The 12,092-nt window shown below is 44.1% G+C and overlaps 1 protein-coding gene across 1 annotated transcript in view; it reads right to left on the bottom strand.

The window, feature by feature from the left end:
* Positions 1 to 5,803: 5,803 nt before the first annotated feature.
* Fez1 (fasciculation and elongation protein zeta 1) overlaps positions 5,804 to 12,092 on the bottom strand; it is a 69,929-nt gene continuing 63,640 nt past the window's right edge. The window contains exons 9-10 of the mRNA XM_008834943.2: positions 8,352 to 8,417; positions 5,804 to 6,162 (exon numbers count right to left, since the gene is read on the bottom strand). Of these exons, the coding sequence (XP_008833165.1) occupies positions 6,146 to 6,162; positions 8,352 to 8,417 (83 nt within the window). The 3' untranslated portion in view covers positions 5,804 to 6,145. The remainder of the gene's footprint in view (positions 6,163 to 8,351; positions 8,418 to 12,092) is intronic.

Genomic DNA, 12,092 nt, shown 5'->3' with positions numbered 1-12,092 from the left:
AGAATTTATTCCCTAAGCTCAAAATAAATCTGACTTGACACCCTTCCTCCTTCACCACTTCTTGGAGTGAACCTGCTGAAGAATCAGAATGCATCTGCCTCCTGCCCGCTGCTTTGTCTCCTCCTCCAGGGACCTGGGGTCCACAAGTTCTAGAATCAGCAGCTCCAGCTTCCCAGCCTCTCACCAAGCAAGATTTAATAAGGATAGAGCTGGGCATGGTTGCTCACACCTGTAATCCCAGCACTCAGGAAACGGACAGGTGGATCTCTGTGAGTTTGTGGCCAGCCTGGTCGATGTAGAGAGTTCTAGGTCAGGCAGGCCTCCATGGTGAGATCCTTTCTTAAAAGTAAATATATTACGGAGCTGGAGAGACAGCTCAGTGGTTAAGAGTACTGCCTGTTCTTGCAAAGGACCCTGGTTTGGTTCTTGGTATGCACATCGCAGCTAACAACAGTCCAGTTCCAGGGGCTCTGAGGAACTTTTCTGGCCTCCTTGGGCATTTCACACATGGGTGCACTTACATACATACATGCAAAGCACTCATACACATAAAATAAAAGTAAATAAATAAAACAAAAATTAAATAGGACTGGAGGGATGGCTTAGTGATTAAGAGTACTGGCTGCTCTTGCAGAGACCCAGGTCCAGGTCCCAGCACCCACAAGGTGCTAACAACAGTCTGTACTCTGGTTCCAGGGACTATGACACCCTCTTCTGGCCTTCTTGGGCACTGTACACAGGTGGTGCGCCTACATACATGTAGGCAAAACACTCATATGTACAAAATAAAAATAAAGATTTAAGAATAAATATAAATAGCAGCAAATATAATGAGGCTATAGTAGGTGTCAGGCCGATTTAGGAGATCAAGCTGCACCTTTCTTTTTTTGTTGTTATTTTTTGTTTTCACACCTTCTGTGTCTCTTAAGACCACAGGGCCCAAAGTTTTCTCTGTGCTCCTCAAAATTTACTAGTAAAAGTCACTTTATGGAGTATTTAGCATACATGCTAGACACAGAGTCTTTCACAACTACCCTGCAAGAATTACTAGAAATAATATTAAAATTAGCACTCCCATTTTTAACCACTAAGCCATTTCCCAGGTGTACTCCTATTTTTTAAAATAAAGAAGATAAAGCTAAGAGAAATTAATTTTCTCAAAAAAACTGTTTAGTTTGGAGACATGGTGGCTTATTCCTATAATCCCAGCCCTTGGAGAGGCTGAGACAGGAAGATCAGCAATTCAAGACCAGACTTGACTACATGAGACCCTGTCCCCCAAAAAACAACTCATGTAAAAATTTATATATTTATCTTGGGCTAGGCATGTAGTATGGTAGTAGAGGAAATAGTGTATGTGAAATCCTGGGCTCAATCCCAGCCCTGAAAAAAAATTTTTGACTTAATATGTAGCCTGGCTGGGATGTGAATCCAAGGTCAAAACCCATATCCCTTGTATGAGATAATCTGCCTCCCTAAACCATGGCTTGACCAGGACCAGCCTTCAGTGTCAAGAGAGGTGACCTCTTTATCCCTAAAGTCCTAGGAAGTGCCTGCTCCCTGAACTGCCTTCACTGTCCCCTGAAAAGGCCTTCGGGTGAAATAGTACTCAGAGATATGGGCTGCAGCTTCAGCCAGCCTCCCCACAGCAGCATCCCCTTAGGGAAAGGCATGACCCATGTCCTCTGAATCTAGGAAACTGCTTTCCACAGAGCCCTGCTGAGGACAGAGGTAAGGTATGTGTGAGGGGGTGGGAGAGTGGTCAGGAAGGAAGCTAATCTTCATTTTGTTCTGGTTTGGGTATTTTGAGACAGGGTCTCCCTCTAGCCCCATTACTCATTATATAGACCAAGCTAGCCATGATCTCACAGAGATCACCCTGCCTCTGCCCTCCATGTGCTAGGACTAAAGGCCTGTACCATGATGCTTGGCTTCTTTTTTTCTTTTTCTTTTGGTAGAAAGCTGATCTTTGAAGGAGAAGCTGCCTAGGATGGAGGAGTGAGCAAGAGTCCCTCAGTGGAACCCTTGATGATGGCAGCAATGATGAGATTTAGAGACCTGTGTGTGTCCAGAACTGTTGAACGCCAAGTCATAGTCAGTGCTGAGAGTGACAGCCTAGACTTCCCACCTGACCTGTGTAGGAAGGCAATCCTCTCCCTCTTGCTGGGAGGTCAAGGCCTGAAACTTTGCTTTTAGGACTGACTTCTGGGAAGGACAAAACCAGGCTGGAAGATGGAGGAAGTACAAAGGCGAGGGAACTAACCTTTGAACAAGCTGGCACAGAACAGATGCTCACTAAAACAAGGAGTCAACTGAGAGCAGATGATGGGTCCAGGGCCCTTGGGCAGTGTCAGACCCAGCAACACTAGTGGGGAGAAAACAAAATGGCTCTGTTCAAGGGGGTGGGAGGAGAAAGGATGAAGTGGATTGGAATACATACACTTGCTCCTCCGCTAACTTGCTTCTTGGATCTGTGATGTATTTTCCTGTTCTGAGTCAGGTTAGGCATGAGCAAGTGAGGAGTGGGACACAGGGCAGAGGAGGGATGGAAGAGAACATGCCTCCTTATTTTTTTCATGTTGCTTGCAACCTTGTATTTCCCTCCTTGAATTTCAACAATCTTATCTTCCATTGCAGTCTGAGAGAGAGAGAGAGAGAGAGAGAGAGAGAGAGAGAGAGAGGTGCATGTGTCCCTGGGTTTTTTTCAGACAAAGCTATTATAGAAATGCCAACCAGCTCCTGTCTGGCCAATTTGCATATTCCACGCTGTGCTCTTGGAAGCAGGATGAATATGCATGAGGGCTTGGGTGGGGTGTGGAGATGCTGGGCCACAGGCTAAGGCAGCTCATTGTTCTTTAGAAGCAAGGCACTAAAAAGCCAAAGCACCATCCGGGTCAGCACGGCCGGTGCTTCCCCTCCTAATGAAAGAAGGAGAGCAGACCCCAGACTCAAACAGAAATCCAGAGGACTGGCCTCTCATCCTCCCAAAGAAATACATAATTAGGCGCCATCAAGAATGGGAGTTTCTTCTCTAAGAGTAGCAGGTAATTACTCCTCTCTCATGCATACTAATCACGGAGGCTGCCTCTCCCTATTTCTTGCTTCAACAGGAAAGACTGGTACCCTTGCTTTCAACTGCCTGTAGACCTGTAATGTTCTTAGTGACCAGGCTGCAGTAAGAAAACCTAGGACATGGTGGGTGCTCAGGAAAACCTACCAAATGGCTTCAGTCAAGTGCATGAGGATTTGGATTAAAATTCATCCTAAAACAACTGGATAGGGGTTGTGGGTGTGGTTCAGTGGTGAATCACATGCCTAGCTTGTGGAGAGCCTGGATTGACCTCCAGTACACCCACGTGCACACATGCACACACATGCACACACACACACACACACACACACACGCACACTCGCACCCACTTTACAGTGGAGGATCATGCCTGCTTACTGATCGTTTGCAGCTCTTTTCCTATGACCACTAATTGAAGATGGTTCTACTCCAGACCCTCCAGTGAGTACAAAAAGGGCTTATTTAATAGAAAAAGAACAGTTTGTTCTACAAAGCTTGGGGCTACAAAACACTTCCTATGCTTTCTTCCTGAAGGATGGACTCTGTCTCCCATCCTAAAGCAGATGGACAGAGAAATAGAAGAAGCATGTCCCCAACCATGTGCTTCCACTTTACATAAGTAAAGGCTGGACCCCAGCTCCACTGTGTGTTGTCTTCCCCAGACTCGATCAGACCAGGCTTAGAAAAATCTTTTAATTAATAGGCACACACCTGAGTTCAGGTTCCCAGCCAGCCCATCTCTGATCTAGCTGTGAGGGCTCCCTATAACTGACTGTAGACAGCCTAGACTTAATGTGAGTTTTGTAATCAAGCGGAATGGACCCTGACATGCCGTTCTCCACTGGGGCTTTTCCCCATCGTTACTAAAGAATGATGAACAAAGGGGACAGCTGGGAAGAGCACTGTCCATTCCCCTGCTACACTGTCCGTGCCTTCCTCAGGTTCAGGCTCTGTTCAGGGTTTTGACAACTCTGAAATCTTTCAGCAAAGCTTTCCCAAATCTAAATGCAAATACTGGCCACAGGGAGGGCTTGTTGGAGGTATACTCTGACTTGGTAGGAACAGGTAAGCCTGGGGTTTTGCATCTCTCTCAGTGTACTCCATGCTGCAGGATATCACACCATGAGTAGTAAGGATAGAGTGAAGGTTGGACAGTACAAAATTTTGAGGATTGGCTTTCAAGTTCCCTCTCAACTCTTGATGCAGACAAAAGGCAACAGGAAGGAGCTCTTGCTCTCCCCCTTCCTACTCACATCCTCCTGGACTAAGTGGCTCCCTGACACTTGAGATTTATTTTTAACCACCAGAGGCTTTGATTAGTTTGTCTCAGACACCTGCTGGCAGGATAAATTGGGGGAAAGGAGTGGCTGACCCAGATCTGACAAATGCAAGGAGGAAGAAAAGCTCTTGGGGCCTCACTGATTCCCCTTTGCTGAGCTGAAAAACCCTACAGTTGGCAAAATGTTAAACTTCCCAATGACCTCATGCTACCAGTGACCCTTGGCATCTGTTGCTTTAGTGCCAATGAGTTGCAGAATTGAAGTCACCCTTTTTATCAAAGGCCTAATATTCTTGTCAATGTGTTGATCCTGACAATTTGCATGGTCCCTTCCACCCTCTGGCAGCCAGGGTGTTCTCAGTTCAAGGCTTCTTGCTATGCACATTCACAAGATAGAGCTGCAGGTACTCTGTCAGTTCTCCTGGTGGAGTAACTCCTTCCTTTCTTTGCCCCATCCCCCTCAGACAAGATTGCTTCTGTTCTGCTTCTAGAAAAGCAGAGACCTGGGAATTGAGAGGCAGAGCACCCAGGATGTCTTCTCTTGTCACCTCTGTCAGTCCCATGGCTTTTTGTAGAATCATGGCTTTCCATGTGGCATGCTCAGTTACTGTAAACACTACACTCCTATGCATCAGTGGATGCCTTCTTGATAAAAGACCTAAGCACCAGTCCATCTCTACCACTTCCTCAGTAGCTTTCAGCCAATTGTTGACCATCTCTACTTCATGGCTCCCTTCTCTGGAAAATCCAGAAGATATGAATACCTGTTTGTGGCCCATGATTGCTGTGATGCGAGACAATGTGTAGAGAGTGATAGGGCTGGTGACAGGCACATAGTGACCATCCCATAATGCAGAGTCAGCATCCAAGATAAGAGGGCAGCACGCACCTGCTGGTCAGTTGAAGCTGACAGCTGCCTGCTATTAAGCTGGAGACTACATGTAGGAGTCAGTGTTGCTGGACCTCAGTGCTGCAGGACTGGCAGGGAGGATGAGCAAAGTTACAGAACACTGTTCCTAGGGACCACTGAGGGCAGACAAGGTATCAGTGAAGGAAGAAGATACAGTCTCAGACGTGGCTGATGTCAACAGAGTTCCCTCCCTCCAGTCCCTGAACCCCAAACCCTCCAAAATCCAACCTGGCATCCCAATGGGAGGCAGTGTAGCCAACTGGCTCGTTCCTGGGGTTCTCTATACCCCCCCTACTCTGGTACCCCTCTGACCAGTTAGTTTCTACTACACACAGTGCAGCCAAGAGCAAAACTTAGGCATCTGTGGATACCCTCCTTCTGTCTGTAGCATAAGTAGGCTCACCACATCTCACAATCCCATCAGGATCCACCATAGAGCACTGATGCCATGGACCACAGGCCAGCATGTTAGGACAGCCACACATCCTTTCACCAGAGGGCTTGGAACAGAAAGCCATAAGATACCACACTCCAAACACATGAAGAATATTAATTAAATGAAAGTTTATTTCAAAATTAGTCTTAGAGTATAAGCTGGTTTTGAGGGCTGGAGCCAGACTACATAATGAGTGGTGAGGGCACGTGCCTTCCCCAGCACAGGAGGAGAGGAGGCAAGTGTCACCGGCCCTGCGCCCGATCATGCATCCAATGATTACTAGCACTAGAAGCCAACAGCAAAGGACCCTGAGCAATTGCTCATGTTTAATCCAGGTTAAGCTATACACATTTAAATACACGCCGGAGGTTACGTGGTGTCATGCAGTCCCTGTGATGGAATGACTCTTGCTCAGTGACCTCCTGCAGCAAGTCTGCTCCAAAGGCAAGATTAGGTCGGACAGAGCACTGAAACGAGAAGAGGGGAGGAGAGAGGTCAGGCACACAGTATCCACACCAACTCCTGGGCAAAGAGCCACCACTGAGGACCAGGCAGTGACCATAGCCCTGAGTCTTCCTTTCAGGAGCAGGGAGAAGATGACAGTCCTGTTTGATACAATGATCAGGCATTGCAGTGTCCAGAGCCCGTGGGTCCAAATCCTAGATATGACCATTACTAACTGTGACTTTAGGGAAGTTCCTTCACCTACCCAAGCTTGTTCTTCCCTCACACAATAGGATGTCCTGAGCTACCCACAGGGTTGCAAAAAGATACGAGAATGTGTTCAGTAAATATTAACTGCTTTTATAAATTCACTGACTTTTCAGTGGGTCACAGTCTAGCCTTCAGCTCATCAACCTTATATAATCCATTTCTTAAAACTTCTTTGAAAAATATGCCATTCTTTAAAAAATTTTAAGTCACAAGTTCTCCTAATGTTTAAACTAAATTCTTCCTGTTGAAATTTAAGATTAAGCTCCCTGATTCTTATAGAAAGAGTAGTTTGACATTTCATAACTGGGTTCCATAAACCTTCTGAAACGCTGAAGAGCTATATGTGTGAACGTGAAGCAGAAACTCATAAAACAATGGATCTAGACAATGCATGATCATCAATGTAACAAACAACAAGACAACCAGGCAACATATGGCTCCTTACACAAGTCTATGGCCATCCATGATGCAGTGTTTAGCAAAATACTTGATGCTAGATTTGATCAAGCCTTCTGTTCCATCAGTCAACAGAAAATAAAGAAGACAGAAGAATTATTAAATTATACCTTGGGGCTGAAATTAGGAAGAATCCAGGATGGCAAAATTCTTCAATTTCTCTATCAAAGGAATTTCAAAGAATGGAGAAGAAGGAAAAGGAAAGCTATATGTGGTTTTTTTTGTTGCTAGGCATGGTGGCAGATGCCTTTAATCCCAGCACTTAGGAGGCAGAGGCAGGCAGATCTCTTTGAGTTCAAGACCAGCCTGGTCTACATATTGAGTTCCAGGTCAGCTGGTGCTACAGGAAAACCCTGTCTCAAAAAGACAACAACAACAAAAGAAGACAAAAAATAAAAGATGTATTATCAACTGGGCATGGTGGTGACCACAGCACTTGGGAGGTGAAGGCAGGAAGATCAAGAATTAAAGGTCATCCTCAGCTACATAAAAAATTCAAGGTCATCCCAGGCTTTGAGAGAGACAGAAAGACAAAGACAGAGAGACAGAGAGAGCAAGCTAGGAGATATATCAAATTGCAATGAATAGATCTTCATCTGATCTTGATATAAGCAAATAAACTGGAAAACATTGTGTGGCAAAATCAAGACTATCTGAATACTGAGTAAGTCATCAGCAATATTACAAAATGTTTCATTTTGTGGTTGTAACCCCACCCCCACCCCCTGCGACACACTTTCTGCAGTTCTGGGACTAGGACCCAGGCCCATATACATGCTAGCCCAGCACTATCACTGAGCTACATCCCAGCCCTAACTTTTTAGTTGTGATAATAGTACTATGGCTATGTTTTTCCAAAGCATTTCTAGATTTTAGAAATGTATACTGAAGCATTTGTGGATGAAAAAAACAAACAAACATGTTGACAGCTATCTTCAAACTAGTATCATTGATCAGAGGGTAAATAAAATAAGATTTGCTGTGAGTCAGGGAAGTTGGATTGGAAGAACCATTGTCCCTACTGATACATGCATTGAAAACCTCCATAAAAGGTTTAAAAAGTTTCGGGGCTGGAGCTGGAGCAATGGGTAGAACACTTGCCTGGTATGTGTGAAGCCCTGGGTTCAATCCCCAGCACTGACCCCATTCAGAAAAGATTATGGAAGTGTACACCTCATTATGACTTCATTTTCCTTTCAACTGGGCACTTAAGTACTTTAAGTACTTAAACAGTATTAAGTTATTTTCAGGCTTTGCTTTTCCCAACTAAATACAACATGGCCCAAAGTCCACAAGATTTTCATGGCAAGTACTTTGCTGGGGTTCTGTTGGTGACTTGGGGTGCTAGTGATACCCACTACTGTGAAGCCATGACAATGCCCATGTGGCTTCCATGGCCACTGCCTGCTTGGCCAGGGCTCTGTGAGGGCTTCTGTGAGCTCCACTTTTGGAACAGGAGCCGCAGGAAGATGGTAGCTGCTCTCACCTTTTAAAATGTAGTCCGTTAGCAAAGTAGGCACCTTCTCATTATCCTCCTTCATGGCAAAGAGAACTAGAGAGGGAGAGAAAGAAAGATGAGCCAAGATAGCATCAGTGTATGAAGATTGCTTTTACAGCTAGACAACTCCTATCCATAAATGAGAGAGAAGTGATTTGAGGAAACTGGGTAATTCATTGAGTATAGAGTAGACACAGTCCTCTACAATCCTCTGTCAAGAGTCAACGTTCCCAGGATGACTGCAGAGATCCACAGGGTTGTCTATGTAGAGTGGACCTAACACCTTTTTCTCCTTTTCCTTTTTGATTCATCTATAATTTTTATACCATCTACCAACTATATATCTTTAAGAATAATAAAAATAAATGTAGCAATTGCCCAATATGATAAAATCAGCTTTTTGATGCAGTCAGTTTAAAGGTTAATACTAACAGTTGCCACATTGCTGAATCACCAATAAAACTGTCTTTAAAGACATTTTCTGCACCAGGTATGGTAGCACACTCGGGAGGTAGAAGCAGGTAGATCTCTGTGAGTTCAAGGCCAGCCTGGTCTACATAGTGAGTTCCAGGCCAGCTCGGGCTACAAGGAGAGCCTATCTCCAAAAGACCCCCCAAAAAGACATTTTCTATTCACATAACAAAGATGTTATTACAACAATCCTCACCTCCAGTTTATTAACAACAAATGAAGTTAACTCAACAACCACTTTTCTATGTTATGTCCATTATAGTGCTGGCCTGTGTGGCAGTGAAGATACAGGAAAACTGAATTCTCAGGGAGCCTCTAGAGTTCTTGCTGAAACACTTGACTTACATAAGCAACAGTAGGGTGACTCTTAAAGCCTAAAGGCTTTTAAAGAAGATTTTAATAAAAATTTTTAAATTGCATTTTCTAGGGCTGAGAATGTAACTCAGTGGTAGAACACTTACCCAACATGTGGAAGGCCTTGTGTTCCATCCCCAAACCAATAAACCATAAGTAAATAAACATTTTTCCTGTTAACTCTCATATTCATAATTCATAGTATAGAAGTCAACTTTGTAGAAAATCCTTTAAGTATTTGAGATTTATATATATATATCCATCCCAAACAATATATTGAACGATAGAGTCTTTCATCAATAAACTTCTTTAAATAAACTATAGTATCTATTTTCTTTCATCAATAAACTTCCTTAAATAAACTACAGTATCTATTCAGTGTGATCTTATGCTATGTTATAAAAATGAGAGGTCTACACATATAAAACATTCTTCTCAGTGAAGAAGGTTGCAGAATATTTATTAAATTTTTAATAAGTAAATCCTAATATTTACAGAAGAAGTCTGGACGAATAGTGCTTGAAGCTGTAATCAGTTGTCTCTAATCAGTGAGACCATGGAAGATGTTCTTTCTGGGACATGTTTCAATACTGTTTAATTGTCCTGAAGAGTATGTTTCACTTTACAAGCAGAGAAAACAGTGAAGATCAGATGGCCCTGACTCAGGAAGCCGCAGTGACGAGGGTGGGAGCTGCTCCATTTCCACAACCTGGCTTCTTCTGTTTTCTTTTTGCTGCATTTTTAATTTTTTAAATTACATTTATGTGGCAGAGAGTATAGGTGTGTGCACCATGGCACATGTATGTCACATGTATGGAGGTGAGAGGACAACTTTCGGGAATTGGTTCTCTCCTTCTACCATATGGGTCTTGGGATCAAACTCAGGTTTTCAGGCTTGGAAGTACCTTTACTCCCTGAGTCATCTTGTCTGCCCTTTACTACATTTTTAGATGTCCACTTAGTTGGTTGAAAGCACTTTGCAATGGAGCCTGGACAAACCAAATGCCATGCCAAGAAAATTGCATTAAAATGCAATAACTGCATTTAGACAATATGGATCTAAGTTGACCTACAAACTACAACACCTACATGAATTGTCCACTCACAGGGGCTGGACTTTGGCCTAGATTCAAGGAGTAGGGAAGAGAAAGTACACATTGTTCATGAACCCATACAAAGATATGCCAAGAATTAGTGCATTCATAACCTGTAAGAGAATCAGTATTTAAAGGAGATGGAAGCTTGTCTTCTAAAATGAATAAAATATTAAAATGTAAAATGTCCACATGATAGAAGAGATAGAATGTTCACAAAACATTAACTAATATAACTAAAACCATGACATAGTGCTAAAGAGATGGCTCAGTGGTTAAGAGCACTTGCAGAAGACCCAAGTTCAGTTCCCAGTGCCCACATTAAGAAGCTCACAACCACCTGTAACTCCAGCGCCAGGGCATCTGATGCCTTCTTTCGGCATCTGCATGAACGCGACATATACACATAATACACATAAATAAAAATAAATCTTTAGAACTGCGATGCAAAATTTTAGAGTCCATATAATTTCAACTATCCAGGAACATTTAAATACAGCTAAAATACCACAGTAATAACTTTGATGAAGTGAACAACGAATATTATAGTTTGGCCTGAAATGTCCCCTTAAAATGTTCAAGTTTTGAAGGGATTTGGTCTTTTTATTACTTATATTTCTGTTTCTGTGATAAGACAAAAGCAACTCGTAGAAGAAATCTGTTTAGCTTACAATTCCAGAGGCAAGGGTCCATAATGGCAGGGGAGGCATGGTGGAAGAAGGTGGCCAGAATTGAAAGCCAATCAATGACATCTTCAAGGAGGCACAGGTAGCAGAGAGTGACTAGAAATCTGACAAGACTTAAGAACTCTTAAAGTCTGCCCATAATGACCTGCTTTCTCCAGCAAGGCTGCACCTCCTAAAACTTCCCCAAACAGTGCCACCAACTGGGGACAAAATTTCCAAATACTCGGAGCCTATGGGGGACATTGTCCTTCAAACAACTGCATTCCACCCCTTGGCCCCCATAGGCTCATGACCATATAAAAGGCAAAATGCCTCTGCTTCCCTGGGCCTGCACCACCCGCAGGCCTCTCTCCGACATACAGGCCTCTCTGTGGGGTAAGTCGATCGCGCCCTCCGAGCCTTGACTCCCCCAGCCTCATTCACGCTCCCATCTCCCCCACAGGTCTCTCCTCTTAGCCTGGGTCCTGACCCATTCCTTGTCTTGGTGCCCCAGACACCTGGGGAACCACCACTGCTTCCTGATCCTTTGCATCCAGACCAATTCAGTTCCTTCTCAGGTCCCCAGGAGCACTCTAGGACTGGCCCCGCCCTCGCCTTCCTCTGTTCTCTGGGCCAGCCTCTTTCCTGGACCCTGGAGCTGACCTTTCCTTTTCCTGATCTTTTAAACCCAGACCAACCCAGCTCCTCAGTGCAATCCCCAGGAGCCCTTGAAGCCGCTTCCCACCCCCATTTTCCTTTGCATCTCTGGGTGGCAGGGCCACCAGCTGCCCTAGACCAGCATCTTTCCTGGGTCCAGCTCCCAGGCCAGCCCAACCCCAAATTCCTGAGGCCAAAATCTTTCCTGGAGGGATCCAGACCTCAGGAGAAAGCCTGAGAGCATCTGATCCTCATCTGACTTGGGCCTCTGTGGGAACTCCTGAAAACAAAAGCAATCGGCCACTCCAATATGAAATAAAAAGAGAGAACCAGAAGCTTAGAGGAAGTAGCTTTTCATATCCAGAAAGTAAACCACAAAGACACATAAAGTTCACAAAGAGAAGCAGACCTAAACTTGAAGGCTTGAGTCTCACACAAGAATCAGAAACTACAAAAGAAATTCACATGTCAAAATCACAGAGAAAAAA

This window comes from Nannospalax galili, unplaced genomic scaffold (assembly GCF_000622305.1).
Source record: "Nannospalax galili isolate Female #2095 unplaced genomic scaffold, S.galili_v1.0 scaffold690, whole genome shotgun sequence".
In the NCBI taxonomy this organism is placed as follows: domain Eukaryota; kingdom Metazoa; phylum Chordata; class Mammalia; order Rodentia; family Spalacidae; genus Nannospalax; species Nannospalax galili.
The sequence above is the reverse complement of the archived record's forward strand: the minus strand, read 5'-3'. Positions and strand labels throughout refer to the sequence as shown.